This window comes from Paroedura picta, chromosome 9 (assembly GCF_049243985.1).
Source record: "Paroedura picta isolate Pp20150507F chromosome 9, Ppicta_v3.0, whole genome shotgun sequence".
NCBI lineage: Eukaryota > Metazoa > Chordata > Lepidosauria > Squamata > Gekkonidae > Paroedura > Paroedura picta.
In genome coordinates this window covers 47,210,501-47,233,649 of record NC_135377.1, presented here as the reverse complement: position 1 = coordinate 47,233,649, position 23,149 = coordinate 47,210,501, and the positions used below count along the sequence as shown (strand labels likewise).

Genomic DNA, 23,149 nt, shown 5'->3' with positions numbered 1-23,149 from the left:
TTCAAATTCTTGGCTGACTGACCAGATCATAATGGCGCCACTTTGCCGTCTTCAGCAGCGCCTAGGGATGCATGGCTACTCACCTCCTACCCCCACCCTGCAAAACATGACCAAAGTAGATGTGGTCACAAATTATAGAAAATTCCCAGGGGCTTGTATATTGGCAATCTCACAGAGGCAAAAGAAGGCTCTACTGAATCAGCTAAAATCAAAATATTATATAAGCAATCTATTATTAACTTTCTGTAAGGATTTTACTAGATCATTCCAGCATTCGTACTTTTATGTTACAAAGCGTTAAACTGGGCAAATATTTACAGAGAATTCTTGGGAAGTCTGCAAAATTTCCTCCTATCCTTACCTTCAGTTGAGTGCACAGCACTATGATAGAAAACTATATGCAAATTAGGAGGGAGTCCTATAAGCCTGCAAAGCTTTCCTCATAAGCCTTGATAAGACTTCCTTGAATTCTTAATATTTAATATTTATTTATTGGGTTTCTATATCACCCGTCCTGGGGGCTCAGGGTGGTTTACATCATAAGAATACATTAAAACATTATCAATAGTCAAATGATTAAAAATTAATTGCAACCACGTTTAATTAGTTATTGAAACACCATTAAAACAGCATGGGGAATTCTGTTCTATCAGAGGCTCGTGAGGGATAAAGTGCTTGGGCAGGGTGCCTCTATAGTTACTTGGTTATATTTGATGTATCTGTTTGGACACTTGGTAGATACTGATTATTAACAAATCAGTAAAGATTTTAATCTATGCATGTCATGATTCTATTAAGAACTTCCACTTTGGTTGTTTATAGAAGTAGAATCTGACTTTGGGCCTAAAATGAAAGAAATATATTGGAATTATTGTTATTCAGCATGTATCTCCATCTATGCAGATGCTGATGGTGATATCCCAGGAGCCCCTGCATCCCCACTGGATGTGAAGTGTTTGGATGCTAATAAGGACTATGTTATTATCTCTTGGAAACAACCAGCCGTTGATGGGGGAAGTCCCATTTTAGGATATTTCATTGATAAGTCAGTATTTATGCTAGACTGTTATGTATTTATTTATGTTACTGAGTCTGCTGTCTTACTGATACAAAGATAGATTAAATAGCGTTAGACAATGCAATCCACAGTATACGATAGCTAATAAATAATGTAATCAAATTTGGATTGCAGAAATCTGGAAACAATCAAAGAACTGAAAACAAACAGAAACAGATCTGAAACAAAGCAGAAGTTTTAAAACTACACATTAAACAATGCAGAACTAACATAGTAGGGCAATACTTACAGTAACAGACAGTACACACTATGTACAATAGTACAAAGTCCCTATCCATGTTCTACGCCTGCATGATTGTGTATGCACAGGGAACAGTTAGTGTTAGCGAGATGCAGAAGAAGGGCCTATTATGCACGGTCGCCGAAATGGCGATTTCGGGTCACATGGAAAACGCGGAGGGGGAAGACGCGAAGCAAACCGCTTATGCATGGGACGGGATGCAATGGCGGCAAAACCCAGAGTAACCGATTATGCATGTGGTGACACCGTCACGGCTTCTGGTTGTGCCCTGGTTACCCGGAAGCTCCGCTTTCTTCTGCGTTTCGCTAACACAGCTTTTTCGTCGACATGCACCGAATTTGTGGCCAGTTGCAGCCGGCGCCGTGCGTTATCGGTGATTTTAGGTGACGCCATTCCACCCCGAATGCGGACCTTCCCCTCCGTGCCAAAGTGGAGCTTCCCAGGACCAGGGTACAACCAGAAGCGGCTCCAGAGTAGCCGCATGCATAATCGGATACTCTGGGTTTTGCTGCCATTGCGTTATGTCCTGTGCATAAGTGGTTTGCTTCGCTTCTTCCTCCTCTGCGTTCTACATGTCGCCGTTTCAGCCGCCGTGCATTATAGGCCTCTCTTTTCTTTCATCTGCTTTAATAGTGCTATAAACCTAATACCTTATTGTCAATGTAACCAGCCTTATCTTCCATGCCTTCTAACCTAGATGTGGCTTTCTCTATTCCCACTGATGATAGCCTGCTGGTTTAGCTTGCAGCTTTTTTGGTCTGGGGCAATTAAGGCAAATTATGAACATTACAAGTACACATTTACCTCCCAGTGTATTGTATGAGTGCACTCACTTGAAAAACAGCAATGACCATCACTCCTGCTCTATGTATCTTCAGTGTATTTCCTGCAATTTAATGGATGATGATACCTGGAGCTGTCTGAGAAGAGGCAGATACAAAGGGACTATTCAAGAAAAAATTAAGGAGGCAATTGGAAATGATATTGTAGGTTTACAAAGAAAACTTTGAACAGGGGAATGGGGGGAGCATCCATATAAAGATTCCGTCAACAATAGTTCAGCAATGAAAACTAGATAGCAAGATGACCTTTCATATATTATTAGATACTTTTACTTAATTACTAATGTTTCCTTTTTCCTAAGTCTTAATCATATAGTATAGTTAATTACATAAAACCTTAGCGAACACAATTTGAATATTCATATACCCAGGATAGACTCCTAAACTTTATAAATAGTTCCATTGACATGATTACATTTTATATGCTGTTTAAGTTAATAAAGTCTGAAAGTTAACTCTATTAAGTAGTCCCTGGCATGTTTGGCTACAGTTAGTTGATCTGAGTATTTAAAGGTGTGTATGTGTGTGATTTTGTGCGTGTGTGTTTGCAAACCGTTACATGGCTGTAATTTACAGGAGATAGTGGAGGGGGCTCTCCCAATTTCTAAAGGGAGAAATTGGTGAAATTCATGAAAACCTATAAGTACTGGCAGATTTTTTAAAACAAAAAAGCAGCACTAGATATTGCATAGACTAACTAGTCCACCATCTGAACAAGTAGCTGGGCAACTTCCCCTTGCGGGAAGGGTGGAATATAAATATGAAATAAATAAATAAACTTTGGGGATACAATCACTATTTTTTTGTGCTGGTGAACTATTCTTAATTTCCTTTCCAGGTGCGAAGTTGGCACTACCCACTGGTCACAGTGCAATGAGACACCAGTAAAGTTTGCTCGCTTCCCTGTCACAGGATTAATAGAAGGGCGCTCCTACATATTCCGTGTCAGAGCTGTGAATAATACTGGAATAAGCATTCCATCCCGTGTTTCAGAGCCTGTGGCAGCACTGGACCCTGCTGATAGGGCTAGGCTTAGAAGTAAGTGCCTTCCTCTTACATCTTACCTTGAATTTGAAAGTTTCATTTTGGGAAGATGTTGACAGTTAACTCAAGAACATCCCACTAGAGGGAGTAATATCAATGCAAACTTAGAGTACGGTTCAGCAAAAGGAAAATTCCTTAAATATTCTTCATAATATTTTCTTGTGTGTCTAGCTGCAGTCATGGAATATTTATGTTTAATTTATTTGTAGTGTCAAGCATCTACAGAGCCCTAATCTGAAATCTTCATATTTTTGAGGCCTGTGTAATGTTGATATGGTACTGAAGTATTCTCTTTTGATTCTCATGTCTGCAGAATATTCCATGACATTAATAGAAACATGCTAAGTTGTGACAGGCAGCATTGTCTTGGTCTCAGAGTTCTCTTTACCGGTATTTGCTTTGTCATTGTTCAAATGTATGTTGATTATTATACTTGTAAGCCATCCTGAGGCTGGGTCAGCTCAGAAATCAAAGAAATAAATCAGAAATCTAAGAAATACATGTATGCATGTGTGTGGAGCACCTAAGCTTTTCTTCTTCATTTATTTATTTCTTCAATTTATTGACCGCTACTCCCAAAGGCTCGTGGCGGTTTACATATGTCCAACTAAAACCCATTAAAACCCCCATTAAAAGGACTATAACAGCAACAATCAAATAAAGATGGTGGAACCCTCAATCCCCCTATTGATCTACTAGAGGGAGGAGAGTGGAGAGATGTTGTCCATTGCTGGCAACAGGGGGACCCCAATTGCTCTTCCTGCACTAACCTGGCCTCAACCATATACCTGGTTGAATTCCGTTTTGCACGCCCTGCAGAAGGCAGCAAGGTCCTGCAGCTCACCCGGGAGCTCATTCCACCAGGTTAGGGCCAGGACCGAAAAGGCCCTGGCCCTGGTCGAGGCCAGGCGTGCCTCTCTCAGGCCGGGAACGACGAATAAATTCTCACCCACAGAGCGTAAAGCCCTGCGGGGGGGCATAGGGCAATAGGGCAACATTTCTTCAACTATACATAAATTAGAAAGAGGTTAGAAGGTGGGGTTTAATTGTCAGGAAGATTTAGCTAGAGTTCAGATGCTTAATTAATTGGGCAATTATCATTGAGATAGGATTGAGGCAGTTATCAGAATTTGTGAAACTAAGAGTTATTCAATAATCCCTGATACATTTACGTACTGAGATAAATGTAACTGAGCAAAAATTCAGGAAATCCTTCAGTTCTGAGCTAGCTAACAGTTTGTATTGACTATAAACATGCAAACAATTTCTAAAAGTAGCACATCTGAAGGCTATGTTTGCTTTGATCCATCATAGTCCTTCAGCAATTCAGCTCAATCAACAAGTGGCACATAGGATATCACAATGAAGGTGAAGCTGCTAAAAACAACAGCCAAACTGGGTGATCCATTTTCAAAGCAGCAGGCTGAATCTTAACAACTGCCTCTGATTCAATGAAAGTGAATTAGCAAGTCTGACTAAACTCTGACTCTATTTCAGGTCACCCTTCTGCTCCCTGGACTGGACAGATTATTGTCACTGAGGAGGAACCTACAGGTGAGGACATGTTCTCCTGAAAGAAATTGGATCTGAATTCATCATCAGTTGGTTCCAAAAAAGTTTATTCTAGTTTCCCTCAAGGAACCTTATCTATTTATTTAGTCCCATTTTCTTACAGATACTCAAAATGGATTACTCATAGTGACTGTAGTTTTGTAAGGGGACTGAAGTTTCCATTATTTATTTTAAAATAAGTATCACATTCAGATTTGTGATGTATTTTGTGTGTATATACACATATAAATACTTACAGTAAAAGCACTGTCTTCCAGCATTTCTGGGGAATGAAAGGTTAATCCAATATACCAGTTATATACCAGAGCCTAATGCTGGGAGTGATTGAGGGCAAAAGAAAAAGGGGACCACAGAGAATGAGGTGGCTGGATGGAGTCACTGAAGCAGTCAGTGCAAACTTAAATGGACTCCAGGGAATGGTAGAGGACAGGAAAGCCTGGAGGATCATTGTCCACGGGGTCGCAATGGGTCAGACAGGACTTTGCAACTAACAACAACAACAACAAATTGTCCTTCCCTATATGCTACCCTGTAATACCCAAGTACCACCCCACTAGGAATGTCATGAGCATAGATGCCATGGCTGGTGGGACCCTTACCATTCTTCCCAAGCCAGAGAACTGTCTTCCCCCATGGACAGAGAAGCAGGCAAGTCACCCAGGAACCCTCTGGCAGAGCTGGCCCCCAACAGCTCAGAGCAGGATGAGGTCATCAGTTGGCAGTGACAGCTGACAGAAACCCAGTAAAGTTCAAAGGCATCAAGCTGGCTGACTGGAAAGGTGGGGATGGAGTTATGTATTCAAAGATGAAAGGGTCTGAGGGTTAAGAGGGAGGAACTTGGCCACTGTGTACCAGTTAACTGGGCATCCTAGATACTCAGTTGCTGGATAACAGAGACATTTTTATTATGGTATATAAAAGCAATCAAATGGAAATCCTATTGGATTTTGAAGATTCCAGAATGTGAGCAAAGCTAAAGAATTATTTATTTGCAGTTTCTAGCATCAAATTGATTGATCTCACAGGAATAAAACATATTAATAGGCTTGTCAACAGGTTTAGTAAAGGTAAAGGTATCCTCTGTGCAAGCACCGGGTCATGTCTGACCCTTGGGGTGACGCCCTCTAGCGTTTTCATGGCAGACTCAATACGGGGTGGTTTGCCAGTGCCTTCCCCAGTCATTACCGTTTTCCCCCCAGCAAGCTGGGTACTCATTTTACCGACCTAGGAAGGATGGAAGGCTGAGTCAACCTTGAGCCGGCTGCTGGGATTGAACTCCCAGCCTCATGGGCAAAGCTTTCAGACGGCTGCCTTGCCACTCTGCGCCACAAGAGGCTCTTGTCAACAGGTTTATCTGCATCCAATTGCTCTTCAGTAGCTGTAGCTTAGCTGTATTAGATATATAAAAGCATTTCTTCACTCTTCTGTTATGCAGAAGGAATTGTCCCAGGACCACCTTCAGATCTCCATGTTACAGAAGCCACAAAGAACTATGTTGTGCTTAGCTGGAAACCTCCATGTGAACGAGGCCATGAAGGTGTCATGTATTTTGTGGAAAAGGTAAAATCAGAGTTCGTCCTTCATGGTTTCCCAAGTCATAGTTCATCCCAGGACAGAGAATTTCAGGCTGGTAACATTCTCTTGTGAATTTCTTTTCATGCATCAAAGACAAAAATTTATAGGCATTGTTTATAGTAGATGGAAGAAGGCATTGAATAGACAAGAAGCCACTGAATGGCACAGATCTCCATTAAAGAGAAGCTACATTCTATGAATCTTTGTTCTTCTGAACACCCTTTCTGAATGTATCACAGAAGCAAAAGGTAGCTAGAATCATGTAAAAACAAGAATTGTTGAATCTGTAGTTAACTAATCAATATCCTCTTCAGGGAAAGGAGACTGATACAAGTCACCTATACATCATATTTTCAAACCAATTAAATGTGTAAGATTTAAGCTGCTTTCAGAAAATTCAATTTGTTTATGAGCTCAAGCTGGCTTAATTATTAAGCTCATACACTTCCCCCTCTCTCTCCCTACTGTCTTCATATAACACATCCATTCCTCAGGAGCCTGTGTGTGGGCAGAAATGCAGCTTATAAATTTTGTGAATAAATAAATAAACTCCAATTGTTCATGATGTCAAATGTATTTGCCTTTGGATGTCATTATATAATGGAATTAGTTGAATATTCCAAGCTTCCATTCTGGTGCCCTGCTCAAGGAAGGTGTGAGAAGAGAAGTAATTAACCTAATCCATGCTGCTCATACACAAATTCAATTTTATCTGTTAGGTTTAAACTGAGGACTAGTTTTATCCACATCAAATAATTACTGTGCATATTCCGTTCATTATATGTTATCTTTTAAAAGTATTGATAACTATCCTGATTCTTTACGTCTTCTTGCTAATTGCCTGTTCTTTATCAAGGCTCTTGATCTTGATGTAATTTCTTGGTGTAGTGGTTAGCAGTGTCAACTTCAAATCTGGTGAGCCGGGTTTCATCCCCTGCTCCTCCTCTGTAAGCAACTAGTTTTGTGACCCTGGGCTCGTCATGGCTGTGATAAAACTGTTCTGACCGAGCAGTAATATCAGGGCTCTCTCAGCCTCACCCACCTCACAGAGTGTCTGTTGTGGGGAGAGGAAAGGGAAGGCGATTGTAAGCCGCTTTGAGACTCCTGGTAGAGAAAAGTGGCATATAAGAATCAACTGTTCTTCTACAGAACAAATGAGCTGAAGATGACAGCCTTTCTTTGTCAGAGCTATCCTCACCCTTTGGCTTGGGATCAGATCACTTTTCTAAATGGAGGAAAACCAAATGAATCTGTCATTTATAGTATATAACAATAAATGCAACTTTGTTTTCTCTATGAATAAGCAAGTGTGTGGCTTTATTACTATATGTTTCTAAGCTGTTTGATTTAATCACCTTGAACAGGACTCTGAAGAGATGGCTTAGATATTCTAGATAAATAAACAAATTATTTTAAATTGGTTTTTTAGTTCAGCATCATCAAGCACTAAGGCAAAGCTATTTACTTCTTTCTATCTAGTTACTAGATATATGTGGGGCTTCTTTCAGTGAAAGACTGGTTTTGGCCAATTCTGAAAATGTTATTCCAGTGTGTTGCAGGAACAGAAAACTGGCAGAGAGTAAATACTGAGATCCCTGTAAAGTCCCCTCGCTTTGCACTTTTTGATCTGGCTGAAGGGAAATCCTACCAGTTTCGGGTTCGCTGTTGTAATTCAGCTGGAGTTGGTGAGCCCTCAGAAGCAACTGAGGCCACAGTGGTTGGTGACAAACTTGGTAAGTGTACAGTTAAGTAATGGCTGGTACCCCTAAAAATAGCTATGTACCTATTCTTCTGGTTGAATAAGATCAAGGTAGTATTTATGTTTCCATGTTTGGTTTTGCCTTAAATTGATGTCTTAATACAGTACTACACAATGTATTCATCACAGAGGATGGCAACAAAAAAATGACTGATCAGAAAACTATAGTTAATTTAATTACTTTTGTTAATAAGTGTGTTCCAGATTGTATATAGCATTGGCTCACTAATACTTATGGTGTACTTATCTATATATTTAATAGTTATATATGGACAGATCTGTAGGTATCTAAATCTGCAGATCAGGCCCACAATGAATCCCCTTCCCCAAAACAACAGTATATACCTCCTCCAGGAAGTGACAATGGGGTGGGATGGGAACAGTAGTGACTGGGAGGGAGAAGCTACAGTGGGCCCAGCAAAGGAGGCTGGGAGCCATACCAACCTGATGCCAATTAGGGTGGTCACTGGGAGCTATGCAAACAGAAATTGGGGAAGGTGTAGATGCAGTGGGAGCTACATCAGGCCAAGTGCCAGTGATTGGGGGGGGGGACGACCAGGAACCGCAGTGGCCCAGCCATGACAGCAGTAACTAAGGAGTATGTCTGTCAATTGTGTGGGTGTATCTGGGGGGTCAATTCTAAGAGAGGGAGAGGGAGAAATAGAGGCTGATGGGTGGGAGGCAGAAACAAATGGGATGGGGGAGGTAGGAAGAGAAAGAAAAAGTTATGGGGTTGGGGCAGAAAGAAAGAGTGATGGCATAAGGGGGATAGAAAGAGAGGGTGATGAGTGGGGAGCAGAGAGTGAAAGTGACAGGTATAATGGGAGAGAGCAAGAGAACAGGTGGAGGGAGAGAAAGAATGAAACAAAGATAAGTAAAGGGAGAAGGGAGCAGACAAAGGTGGTGGGAATGAGATGGCCTTTCTTGCAAGTTTCTTGTGGTTCTTCACTTGTTTCACTATAAAACCAATCTATAAAAATACAAAGGCCAGAAGAATCAAGATGGGGGCTACTAACAAAGCAACTTGAAAGAAGAATGGTCATTATCCTATTCTTCCTGATCAGTGGGTAAAAGAACTGAAGGATGAGCAGGTGAGTGGTTCACTTCCAGGAGGGAGGAAATGGGATGGCAGAGAGCATAGGCAGCCCAGTTTAAAGGCCTCCTGGCAATCCATAACACTTAGACAGCATCACTATGACAAATCATTGCAGCTCGGACAGACCAGTTATCTTGATAGAATCCCCTAGCTTTTTTGTTGTTGTTTTAAAATCAGGATTCTGACTTATCAGACATAATTGTATTTTTTATATTTATCTCTGCAGCCATAAATACTAGCTATATATATATATATATATATATATATATATATATATATATATATATATATATATATATATATATATATATATATATATATATATATCAAGAGTTCTGTATTTTAACTAAAAGCCATGAATTTTAATTACAAGTCATGCCTTTCTACCTATGGACAGCTTGTGTGTGTCACTCATCCCAAATGACCAGGTTTATATAAAAGCTTAGGAAGCACCTGTTCATGTGCTCTCATGCCAACAATATGGAGCAGTCCTGAATTCCCTAGATAGTATACATAATCCTTGCTTTATGAAAGATGATTTAAGGTTAAATGAAGCAGCAATATATTTAGTCACAAACAGCATGCAGCCTGTTGCAGAGCTAAAGTTAATGTTCTAATTTTATTACTTTATATCAGATGACTTGCTCTTCATTACTAGTGATATATGGACTATGTGGACCTCCCCGCAAAGAAATAGGCTAAACAGGGAAGGCGAATGCAAGCCAGTTTGAGAATCCTTCTAGGATAGAAAAGTAGCATTTAAGAACCAACTCCTCCTCCTCCTCCTTAATAGATGAATTAACTAGAAGTTCAACTAAGAAAATAGTTTGGGGTGGAGCCTATGAAACAATCAGCTGGCAGATATTCATTTTTGCTGTGTTCCCCTCCCCACAGCTTTGTCCTTCAGACTCCGGAAAGTTGTGTTTTGGCCTAATTAAAACTGGCAGTCGTCTTGTGTTCTACAAATGAATGTCAAAGCATCTCTCTTTAAGAAACTTTCAAAAAAGGGAGTGTGATACACAAAGAAGTTGTGAAGCCTGTGAAAATATTTCTTTGTGTGGATTATGGGTTCTCAAGCTGTATAACATTGAACATGCCCATAAAGAAGTTGCCTCATTTTAGCCAAAATAGAGATGTGTTGTATAAATGGCAGTGCTTATTCTTGTTCAATGTCCTCAGGTAAAAAAACAAATCTAAAAGTACTGAATAGTATCATAAACATTTATGATGTCTTCGTATCAGGAGGAGAAAACTCTGGTGGCAAATAAAAGACATGGGTACAATTGCAGTTTTATAGGTTTATGTATATGTAAATGTTATGTAAATGTTATGCCAATGACTTGTTTGCAAAATCTGGTTGAGTTTGCCACTAATTCTCAGTAAATTAGGGTATATCAAGATAATTTTCCTTTATTAGTATTAGAATAAATAAGAGAAAAATACAAATCAATTAATTTCCTTTTGTTCTTATGTCTGTTAGATATTCCAAGTGCCCCTAGCCATGTTATACCCACCAGGAATACAGACACCTCAGTGGTTATCACTTGGACAGAGTCAAAAGAAGCCAAAGAGCTGGTTGGGTACTACATAGAAGCCAGCAAAGTTGGATCTGGTCATTGGGAACCATGCAACAATAATCCAGTGAAAGGCACAAGGTTAGACCAATAAATGGATGGCTGTCAGTTTGCAGTGCACTGGAAGATGGCTTGATAGATCCTGTCCCGATAACCCTGATCATTTTTTTTGCCAGCTGACTAATATTCTTGTAGTAATGTAAATTGTGATATTCTGCTGTCATTGCAGTTGATGTTGCCCATTCTAAGCACCTTTCTGCTGGCTCATTAAGTTTTCAGGCAAAAATGAGATTCCCCAATTCATGCAAGATTAGTTTGCACATAAGGAATTTATTTGCTGGCTTGTTAAAAGGATTTATAATAATGATGACAATATTACCAATGCAAGCCAGTCACTCTCTTAAGCAAAAAGACTATGTCTCTGGCATACATAATATATAGTCCAAATTAATTTTTATACATTTTTTGCAATTTTATGATTTTATACAATTATTGACCAATATGCAGAACCACAGATTTGGCAAAAATACAGATGCTTCTAAGAAATAGCTAAAACACAGAATCATACCCAAAATGGTTCCGCTTGAGTACAAACTCCTGTTAAAATGGTTTACGTATTTGAAGTTTAACAGAATTATTTCTATCCCTTCTTAAAGATACTGCTGTAGATCAAAGAAAGGAATAATTGCTTATTTTCTATGGTAATTCCAAAAGGACTTCCAAAAATTGTAAGAAAATGTAGTACTAAACAATGCTAGAATAACGTCACATTATAACAGTAAATTTTATTTGGTCTGATTGTAGCCTAGATACTTTGGATAACAGAGTATAAAAAATCAGGACTTTTCTCTTTTAAATTTTACCTACTATTTCATTATTTTTCTTTAGATTCACTTGCCATGGGCTTACCACTGGAGACCATTATACTTTCCATATCAGAGCTGTTAATGCAGCTGGGCTCAGTGAGTATTCACAGGAGTCAGAAGCAATTGAAGTCAAGGCAGCTATTGGTAAGCCATTGGTGGAAAATAATATTATAATTATTTTCTCATTGATAATTTTAGGGATATGTTGATTATATTATTGATGACATAGATTGACTGTGTGAGTAATTTGATGTTTCACTTTCATAGTTTCCCAGTCATCCAGTCACTGTGCTCTTGTAGACTTATCACCTTCACCATTGCACACATCCTTGGGTGTATTCCATCTAATGCTTTATTGAAAGTATGTTCGCTGTACATCAATCCATGAAACAAACTGGTGGTCTGATTCCATCAAGTGGTGTATATTTCACTTCATGCTCCAGCATACAAAATGTTACATGCATGATTTATTTCCTTGTTTGATTCTACTAACTCTTCTAGTCTCATCTGAAAGTTTCTAGAATTTTCTTCAAGATGTCATTGAGAAATTTGGTGTGGTCATGGTACTAATTAACCAAGAAAAACAAAAAGTATGAGCAAACTGGCCTTTAATAAATTAATTTTACCTTATTATCCATGAGGTACTTCCCAACTTCAAAGAATCATTCTGTAACAAATAATTCTAAGGTTGCTAAAGAAGACCATGTATCCCTCCAAAGAATCTAGCAATGCTGCCTTTCATGTTAATGGACAGCGTTCAGTGTAAATTGACAGAAGCATTAACTGCATGCAGATATGAGCTGCTAAGAGGTATGGAATGGTATGTACCCCTCTATGAATTTTATATCACTTCATATTGCAGTGCCTGTAACATAACGTCTTAAGTTACAGTCTGTCCGCCTTGCTATGTGTCCATCTCTTCATTCACGTGAATAATGGAGAATTGGAAATGAATGAACCCTAATTCTAAATGTTTTTGTTATTTTCTGGCAACTATAGGGGGAGGATTGCTTCATGGTGTCTGTCCTGGACTAAGTGGTAAAGCTGGTGGACTAACAGACCACACTGCCAACTGGGAAGGCATGCATGAGTCCTCCCAGCCTGTCTTTGACACAGATGCTTTGTTAAAATGCAATGCTAAATCTAACAGACAAACAGTGCCCAGTAAGTCTGGTAAGCAGAGAAGTCCGACAGAAGCTAAAGTGAGTGAAACGATCCCTACACCTTCATCAAAAAAGACAAGTACCAAGCAGGCAAGTAAGTCTCAACCTGGGGATCGCTCAGCATTGGAGAAATTGAAAAAGAAACAAGACATAGGTGAGCTTCAGTCATGTATAGTGATTTCATCGTGTTAGCAGACTCATTTCAGACAACTCATTGCCTGCAATCATCCAAGCTACGTGGACATTTTTGCCAATGCTACATCCTTCATCAGATCCATCTAATAAATGCTCAGCTTTCCATCTAAGGTCATATTATATATAATATATATTGGTGATCAGTGATTAGAACTATACATGTGTGTGTAGGCATGTGTATGAGAGTTGCATTTAACAACAAGCTTGCATGTAGCATTCATTTGCTAATTTGATTAGATCAGTTTTGTTTAAGCTTATGCATATTTCAAAAGCATATGACATCTATATCAACTTGGTAGCATGTGTATATTAAGAGACCTTTGCCTTAAAAAATTGCTATGGTACAATATTTCCAGGACTTTATAGTGGAATTTAGTGTGGATAGGTTATTTAAATATGAAGATATGCACACAACTGTTATTCCACATATTGGAAATTTTTCTTTTCCATCAGGAACCTAGGAGCCAATAGTTGCTTCTTGTTGAAGGTCTGGACCACTAAGAACATAAACAATCTAATATAAATGTTTAGGATAATACACTAAAAGTGGTACAGTAGACAGTGCTGTGGACTGTATGGGAGGCAGCACCATCATTTAATGTTGCATGATTAGGAGGTGGATCATAATTGAATCTATGGTATTTTATAGAGACAGTCAAGGGCTTCAACCCCTTGTCCATCATTCCAGAAAACTAACCGAAATAAAAAAGAACAGAATTTTACATATTACTGTGTGTTGTAGAACTATAGATTTCAGACAGGTCAAAAGGCTATGCATTCTATGGCCTTGCTTGAGACAAAGTCATTCATCCACCTTCTTATATCTGTATACAGGCATACACACATCCCTCTATAAACAAAATCTGCACAACTGAATTCTGAAATGTTCTTGGTAGGTTGCAGAAAAGTGCTAAAATGGATCTTGTAAGTGAACTGAAAGGAAAATCAACAAAATGAAAACGCAGAGACACTGACCAATCTGACAAGAACAAAAATCCTTCCTAAGTTTTGAACACAGTAGCCAGACTTCAAGTAATAGTTAGCCACAAGTATCCCAGAACAATTTATGGGTATATTTTCTTTCTATCTAGTAACCTTTTCCTGGACTCTCATTTTCTGACATTACAAAGGAAGTAGAAAAAGAACATCCAAAATCATATAGTTGTAAATAAACTGTGACAGTGGATAGGGAAAAATGGGCTTTAAAGGCCTAAACCTAAGCCTAATGTGCATAACTCGGTACCCCTAACTAAAATTATGAGTTTTATCATTCATGTATTAATTAATTAGTTATACCAAACTCGGTACCCCTAACTGAAATTATGAGTTTTATCATTTATGTATTAATTCCCACCGTAACCCTTTTACCCCAACTAATTTATAAAGGCACAGCAGTCAAGCCAACATAAAACCATAGCAAATATTCCCCAAAGTCAAACTAACTTTTTTTTATGAAGGCCACAGAAAGAGGTATTCGTGTGCCACAACAGGGAGCAATTCATCTGCTGAGAAGGTCTTGCTCTGTCTGGTATTGGTTATTATTTTGTTTTTTACCAATGGGGTTTTGAGCAGGGCCTCTCTTCTGTAACCACATATTAGGATGATTTCAAAGACAGTTAACTAAATTAAAGTGGAATACACTGTATTATCTTCCAAAGGGATCCAACACAGGTAAGCACTATCCCTAGAACTTCTTATCACTTAAAGAAGTTCTTTTTTTGTTCCTCACTCTTTACTACCTGAAGGATTCTCAGAGTGGCTTACTATTTCTTACCCTTCCTCTCACCACAACAGACACCCTGTAAGATAGTGGAGGCTGAGAGAGGTCTAAGAACTGTGACTGGCCCAAGGTCACCCATCTAGCTGCATGTGAAGAAACGGGGAATCAAACCCAGTTCTCCAGATTAGAGGTTGCTCCTCTTAACCACTACACCAACCTGGCTCACACTTGAGAAAGTGGGGCATGTGCAACAAGGAAACACAAACTAGAATTCTGAGAAATAAAATAATTAGATTCAGAAAGTTCATTAATTAAAAAAAAACATTTGCAGTCCTCACTTGATATTTCTTTTCCTTCCAAATTTTTCATTGTTTCGAAGTAAATCTCTTGACTGTTTTAGATAGATAAATATTTACTTGGCTACCTGAATCATTCTGTTCTTGCAATAAACATTTTGCTCTAAAACAGCTACTCCATCTCCACCATATGACATCACTGTGCTTGAAAGTGTTCGTGACTCAATGGTTCTCGGATGGAAGCAGCCCAAAAGTATTGGTGGGGCTGAAATAACTGGCTATTATGTGAACTACCGAGAAGTTATTGGTGGGAAACCTGGGGAGTGGAAAGAAGCTAACATTAAAGCTATTAGTGAAAGGGCTTACAGGGTAAGTGTTTAATTTTTATATTGCTAGATATGTATCAGTTGTATTTTAATTAAACATTGGCTGGAAACATGTCACGTGTGTGTAGCTTTATATGTTGGAGCTTCTAGGTTGCATCCAAAGGTTATTATCTGCTCTCAGAAGTATCATCTTGAACACATGAACACATAAAACATATACTGAAAAAGGCAATTGGTCTATCAAGGTCAGTATTATCTAATCAGACTGGCAACAGCTCCCCGGGGTCTCAGGCAGAGGTCTTTTATATCACCTACTACCTGGTCCTTCCAACTGGAGAGGTCAAGTATTCAACTTGATATGTTCTGCATGCCAAGCAGATTCTACAACTGAGTCATGGTCATGACCCCTACCTTGCACTACCTTGTAAAACAGACTGTGTGAATAAATGCATTTTTTTCCTCTGGAGATCTGAACTGAGCATTTCAACAAGGTTTCTTTCCTCCTCTGGACAAACAACAGGCAAGAAGGAAGAAGTTAGTAAATGACTTTCTAGGCTAACCTCAGCTACCTCTTAAGAAATGCTAATATGTCCAGCTAAAGACAATGGGATGGTCAAGCTCCCTCCCTTTTCCCAAGCAGGAAACAGAAATGGAGATTTGAAAAGCTAGACACTCCATGAAGGAGATTCTTGAAAATCTCCAGGAAACGTTTTATGACTCAGACTGGCCTGGTCAGTAATGCAGTGAAAAGAGATGAGGTATCTTTTGTGCTGGGTCCAGCACAGCACGCAGAACTCTTAACAAAGTTTTGGGTAAGGCAGCCATTTTGACCATGTACTAGAGAAAACTTCAAGATAATGGAAACTTTGTAGAGATTTGCAGCTTCTTAAGCTACAGAAACTGCCCTATATTTTAACATCATATAGAGTATGTATAGAGGGAAGCACAAAGGAATTGTGTTTTACCAAGTTTTTTTGAATCCCTTGCTCAATCTGGTGCTGGGCTAAAATTCTGCTTATGAACATTTTCTTTTTAATAAATATTTTATAATGTTGGGTGCTGGTAGTGGTTCTCTGTACCACATAGACCTTCACTGTCTCAAACATAGTACTGTAAAAGGGGCACTAGGAGATAGGCTGGCAGTTGGCAAGTGGCTATTCCTCCTGGAGCACACAAATCAGGAAATGATCCCTGTTGTGACTGGCTACTGGGCAGCAGGAGACACAGAGGCAAGGCCTCAGGCCTGAGAATGGAAGCTAGGAATCCTGAGCCTCACAGCAGGTAATTCTAAGGTAAGGTAGTACAGTGAGTTACCCTACAGACGGGGGGGGGGGGGGGAGAGAGAGAGAGAGAGAGAGAGAGAGAGAGAGAGAGAGAGAGAGAGAGAGAGAGAGAGAGAGAGAGAGACCTATGATCATTGCTCTAGTTGTGAGTAATTATGTGAAGATTTCATATATACTTTTCAAAAGGTGCAGAATAGCCATTTTGCTATAAGTAGAGTAAATGGGCTCAATGCAATGGCCATCTCATATTAAGCTCTTCATGGTTTTGGCCCTTCTTACTTGTGGGATTGTCTCTCTTCCTATGCTCTTCCATGACAACTAAAGGCTGTCTTGCAAATGGGCAAAATGTACTTTCTCCTGGCTTGTGGAATGGCCTGCCCAAGGAGGTCAGGGATGCTTGAACCCCATTTTTCACAAACTATATGGACTGAGAGCCTCTTGTGGCGCAGAGTGGTAAGGCAGCCGTCTGAAAGCTTTGCCCATGAGACTGGGAGTTCAATCCCAGCAGCCGGCTCAAGGTTGACTCAGCCTTCCATCCTTCCGAGGTCGGTAAAATGAGTACCCAGCTTGCTGGGGGGTAAACGGTAATGACTGGGGAAGGCACTGGCAAACCACCCCGTATTGAGTCTGCCATGAAAACGCTAGAGGGCGTCACCCCAAGGGTCAGACATGACCTGGTGCTTGCACAGGGGATACCTTTACCTTTATATGGACTGAATTATTTGACAAGGCTTTTCATTGCACAAAAGAGTTTTACAAACTTGCTGTGTATAGCTGATTGTAAGCAGGATCCTAATTATGCAATTTCTGTGCTGCTTAATGTATCATGTGAAACCTTATGCTATGCTTCTATTCTATTCTGAGAGCCAGTTTGGTGTAGTGGTTAGGAGTGCAGACTTCTAATCTGGCATACCAGGTTCGATTCTGTGCTCCCCCACATGCAGCCAGCTGGGTGACCTTGGGCTTGCCACGGCACTGATAAAACTGTTCTGACCGAGCAGTAATATCAGCACTCTCTCAGCCTCACCCACCCCACAGGGTGTCTGTTGTGGGGAGAGGAAAGGGAAGGCGACTGTAAGCCACTTTGAGCCTCCTTCGGGTAGGGAAAAGCGGCATATAAGAACCAACTCTTCTTCTTCCTCTTCTTTTTGGTGGTTCCAGATTTTGAATATTCTAATGCATTTGTTACTGAATGTCCTGTTGCATTGATTGTACTGACCCATCTTGAGTCCATGTGAGAAAGGCAGATTACAAATAATAAAGTATAAGATTCCTGAAATCCCTTTTCTCTATCTAGTCATCTTTATCTAATTGATGAGAATAACTTAAAATGGAAATCTGTTGACCACTGCAAAGACTTCCACAGAATGTTATTAGAATAAATTTGTGGGACATCCCTTTCCCACATCTGGAAGAAGCGCTATAGTAGTTCAGCCATGCTGTATGTAGCAAACAGTGTTTATTTATATAGAGGTGGCGCATAATTATAATATTTTGGGATGATAAATTATTTGTATATGATTATCTAATTTTTGTCTGGATGCACTTTTATTTATCCTTAGTATATGGGCTTATTTTTGTAACTGTCTATTAGAATATTAGGAATGTCTTTGTATCAGTGCTATGTGTGTGTGTTTAAATACATAGTTTTGCATATTTTTAAAAGCCTCAGAAAGCTTTTTTAAAATGTTGGTTGTTTATTGGCTCATATAGCTAAGACATACAAGCTATCTTCGAACAAGGTACACTTTTCTACTTAGAGTACTTATGTTTGATCAATAAGGAACATTTATTGGGCTATTAAAATGCATAAATTCAAAAATAATTTTTCTGTCAATGCTGCAGGTACATGACTTGAAGGAAAATACAACATACCAATTTCAAGTGGCTGCTGCAAATTTAGCTGGACTTGGCATTCCATCTCCAGCTAGCCAATCCTTCAAATGTGAAGAATGGACCATTGCTGTTCCAGGTCAGATCTAGAAAAAAAATATTTAGAGGTTGCAGGAGCTTCCTAAGTGTGGCACATTAAACTGTACAACAGCAGTTTATCAGAAATAACTGATTTATGGAGTAACTCAGTGCATCCTTTTCTGAAAGCTCTACACAAATTTGACCCTATGAGTGCTGAACTTTAAAAAATATTCAGCTAAGTCTCACAGGGGATGGCTTTTGAAATAATTTTGTGTATCACATCCTTTGTGTTTGTACAAACAGGACATTTAACATTAACTTAATATGCAAGTTTAGGGCACAGAAAATTTGTTCTGTGGCTGTTCTAAATATGCTCACCTAAATCGCATGGCAAAGAATATGAGTGTGTACTTCAGAATGAGGAATCCCATGTAAAATTATGATTAATAATGGACAAAAAGAATGAATGCTACTGTGTTAATGCCATATTTTCATATCTTTTTTCTGTAATGTCAGCTAAGTTCAGGTAACAGTTTGGTACACTGACTTCTATACAATGATTGCTTCACCTATGGTATGCCCTAATTCTTCTTGTAATCTCAGTTGTCTTACTTTTTCCTCTAGGTCCACCCCATGATTTGTCTTGCAGTGAAGTCAGGAAAGATTCTTTGGTGTTATTATGGAAGCCACCAATTTACGTTGGCCGGAGTCCTGTAACTGGCTTTTATGTTGACATGAAAGAAACAAGTGCCACAGAAGAACATTGGAAGAGTGTGAATGAGAAGGCAACTACAAACAAATTCTTGAAGGTAAGCCAGTTTCCACAAAGAATTCTGCTCTTGAATAATCACTGAGGCTGATCACTTATGCATGTGCAATTTGCAGGGACACTTCTTTATGATTTTATGTTGCTTAGCATCTCTTGTACTCTTGTCCACACCCATGTGGCCAGAGACAATGAAATGAGCAACTCATACCTTGGCTGGAATCTGACATATAGAAGAGACACGTAGAGTTGCAGTGAATAAGGGGCTAGATCAGGCTTTCTCAACTAGGGTTTTGAGAAGCCCTGGGGTTCCTTGACAGCCCTGGAAGGGTTTCCCAAATGGGTGGGAGTTAATTAATTTTTAATATATGTTTTAAATTTGTTAAACATTTATTGGGTGATATGACCATATATATTGTTGACGGGGGCCCCCAATGTCCCGTGTTGGGCCTACAGGGGGCGGGAAGGTGAGAGGGCCAAGGTGGGCATGTACATAGCTATGCTTCTTAACCATAGTCAGCATGCTCATGACACTTCTGGGGTTTCTTGAATCCTGAAGAAAGTTTCAGGGGTTTCAGAATGGTATAAAAACTGAGAAAGACTGGGCTAGATGCAGGGCCATAGCCAGAAATCTTTTGTTAGAGGCGCAATTTTTTTAAATGAAGGGGCAGTAAAGCAAAGTGTACAGCAGTCCATTATGTACTTGCACAGAACCACCGTGTTTATACTTTTATTCTCCTGCTGTTCTACGCTTGATATCAAGTGATTGTTGGTGTCCACCTCTAGTTATAAACCTGACCATTTTCTAAGATGTATATAAGTTATTGAATTGTTGCCAAATAACCCGATATGCAAGCCAGAATTGTGCATTTTTAAATAAATGTTTAGAATACAGAAGGGAGAATCGGTGTAAATTACCACTCACACATGCACATCTAAACACTTTTCTACTATTCTTATACAGCTAAAGAAAAGTATTTGACAAATGGAACAGGAAGTCAACAGTGCATAAAAGAATGCAAATGACTATCAAGTGATTTCTGTGTTTCCTGATTAAAAAGAAAACACAGCTTTGTTTCTTGTGCTGCAAAACACTAAGTACAACCTACTACCAGCATCATTTCAAATCTGCATGCTTGTAAGAACATTATCTGTTCCGTAGCCATATTGGTTTGAAGTAGCAGAGCAGACTTTAAGACCAACAACCCTCCTCACACTAACTTGGCAGTAAGGATCACTGAACTTACTGACAGACATGCTTAGGATCATAGTAAACACCGCATCCCTCAACGTAGAGCCATGTGGCAGAACAAAGAAACATAAAATGAACAAAGGTTGGGTCCAGGATCACTTTTAAGACCAACAAATTTTATTCAAGGTTTTGCGTGCATGCACACTTCTTCAGATATGGAAACAATGTTCACTTTTCAGCACAAGAGGGGTGCATTTGAATGAAGTTAAATCCTTCCTTTCTTTTGTATTCTCATGGGGAGGGGAAGACAATATATCTGTGTACTCTCAGGAATTGCAACTCAACTTCTAGGAACATAGTAGCAGAAAGCTAAGGAAGAACAAATTCAGTTCGGGGGGGGGGGGTTCATTCACTCCTAATCAGGTTCCAGTTAACTCTACTATTCATTTTACAACATTTTGTTTTGCTGATTCAGAGGGAAACATGGACAAAAGCATACTTTAAGGAAATTATTCAATATAGTGATCATCTAAATATCTTGGATGGGTGACATTTATCTTACCCCCAACCTCCAGTACTTGAGCATACCACTTTTGTTCAGTCCCTAGATGCAATGTAGCCATTAGTATTTACTGCTGGAATAGAGAGCAAAGCACTACAAGGGAAGCCAGATGAGACAGTAATGTCCTCCTCAAACTGTGGGTTAGAAGCATAGAGAAGTTGTAGCACCTTACTTGCATGACTGGTACACATATCCCTGCATTGTTGAAGGACTTGTGATAGTAGCATCTTTTTCTGGCTCTTCTGCTATTCACTGTTCTTAGAATTTCATGGACTATATCATACAGTCTCCAAAGAGCATATGAACATGGCAGTTGCCAATGGCTCTCTGGTCCATCTGCAGTGCTTTATATCATTAATTAATACCAGGGAGACTAAATAAGCATATAGGCCAAACAATCTTTGCCAGCAATGCTTTACCAGCTTATAAAGAAATTCTATCCCGAAAACCACAACTCAGAGACACAACTAACCTGAAGACATTCCCTTTAAAATGTTAGCTTGTATTATATGTTTTTGCTTCCTTTAGATAAGTGGCCTAAAAGAAGGGACCAGTTATGTGTTCCATGTACGAGCAGCAAACAAAGCTGGAGTTGGGAAACCTTCAGATGCCACTGACCCTGTAGTAGCTGAAACTCGACCAGGTTTGTTAATGTACATTTGTTTTTTTTGTGTAAAGTATAAAATAAAATGTTAATGTTATCAGAATAACTGGATATGGGGAACATAAAACAGATCATTCTGTTCTGTGATTATTAAAAGGTAGCATTATCTCACAGAAGGAGAGTATGCTCTTCAAAAATATGCTATTTTTGAAGAGATCAGGGCAGATGCTTTTGTTTTTATTTATTTTAGAAAAATTATATTCCATGTTTCTTCCATTATAAGGGCTACCAAGGCAACCAAAAAATTAGTACATATTAAAATCACATCTTAAAAACATTAAAACTAACAAAAACACATCATTAAAACCAGAGCTAAAATACATACCCAAAACATCAAAATAATTAAAATGCTGGGCAGGAATGAGGGTTCCCTGAGGGAATGCCAGATGCTGTTGAAGGATGGCAACAGAAGGAGACAGGTTAATCTCCCTGGAGTGAGAATACTTTCTTCCTGGTTGCCACTGGTTTAATCTCAGAAGATGAGGGCCCCATGCTGTAACACTAAAGATTCCTGTACCGGTCAGTTAGGTTCATAAGTGAGTAGATGATCCTTCAGGTTATGTTAGTCCCAAACCAAACAGGTTAGTGCCAGCACTTTGAACTGTACCCAGAAACAAATAGGGAGCCAGGGTAGATGAGTCAAGACTACAGTGACATGGTCACTATGATGCACTGCAATCAACATTGTGTCAGTATAGATATATGGATGCTTTAGGCTGACGGGACATTGAGCAGTGAGGTTGGACAAGATAGCTCGTATGGACCTTTCAAACTTTATGATTCTATGATTCTATGATTCTATAACCAGGGTATGCATCACAGTTGAATAGGATAGGCTAACCAGTCAAAGATGGTAGAAAGTATTACTGACTTTCTAAGTTAAGAGGGCTTGTTCTATGAAGCCAAGACCTCCCCACCCTTACCCCCAGTTTCATATCCATAATCCTAAAATATGAATTATATCATTGGGTATTTGGGAAAAGATTGACTTTCTCTTATTTAAGACAAAAAGATTTATTTAAACTGAGCATATAGCCCAGCTATTTTATTCTGTTCCTTTGATTTTTCAGGAACAAAAGAAGTTGTTGTTGAAGTAGATGACAATGGAATAATTTCACTGAACTTTGAATGTGATCACATGTCTCCAGACTCTAAATTTATCTGGTCCAAGAATTATGAACCAATTGATGATGACTCTCGATTAGCCATTGACACCAAAGGTGGAAAGTAAGAAATGTTAATGATGGCAACAGTATTATAGAAATACAAGTAATCATTATTTGCCACTCATTTAAACCTCATCAAATTTACATGTAGATTTCATGCCTTTTTCTCCTGTGAATTAATTTCCTCAATGTAATGACATTTTTTATTACTACTCAGAATTGTAAACAGAACAGTCATGTTGGAATCCTGTGTCA

The 23,149-nt window shown here is 39.1% G+C and overlaps 1 protein-coding gene across 3 annotated transcripts in view; it reads left to right on the top strand.

The window, feature by feature from the left end:
* Positions 1 to 23,149, top strand: part of MYOM1 (myomesin 1) — a 93,565-nt gene that overhangs the window by 50,263 nt on the left and 20,153 nt on the right. For 2 of the 3 annotated variants that reach the window (XM_077352667.1, XM_077352666.1), the window contains 13 exons: positions 904 to 1,045; positions 3,000 to 3,199; positions 4,703 to 4,759; positions 6,213 to 6,337; positions 7,902 to 8,085; positions 10,688 to 10,862; positions 11,670 to 11,791; positions 12,647 to 12,964; positions 15,194 to 15,390; positions 18,476 to 18,602; positions 19,169 to 19,353; positions 21,593 to 21,707; positions 22,799 to 22,955. In XM_077352667.1, coding sequence (XP_077208782.1) covers positions 904 to 1,045; positions 3,000 to 3,199; positions 4,703 to 4,759; positions 6,213 to 6,337; positions 7,902 to 8,085; positions 10,688 to 10,862; positions 11,670 to 11,791; positions 12,647 to 12,964; positions 15,194 to 15,390; positions 18,476 to 18,602; positions 19,169 to 19,353; positions 21,593 to 21,707; positions 22,799 to 22,955 — 2,104 coding nt within the window. The remainder of the gene's footprint in view (positions 1 to 903; positions 1,046 to 2,999; positions 3,200 to 4,702; positions 4,760 to 6,212; positions 6,338 to 7,901; positions 8,086 to 10,687; positions 10,863 to 11,669; positions 11,792 to 12,646; positions 12,965 to 15,193; positions 15,391 to 18,475; positions 18,603 to 19,168; positions 19,354 to 21,592; positions 21,708 to 22,798; positions 22,956 to 23,149) is intronic. The other variant, XM_077352668.1, reaches the window with a different exon arrangement.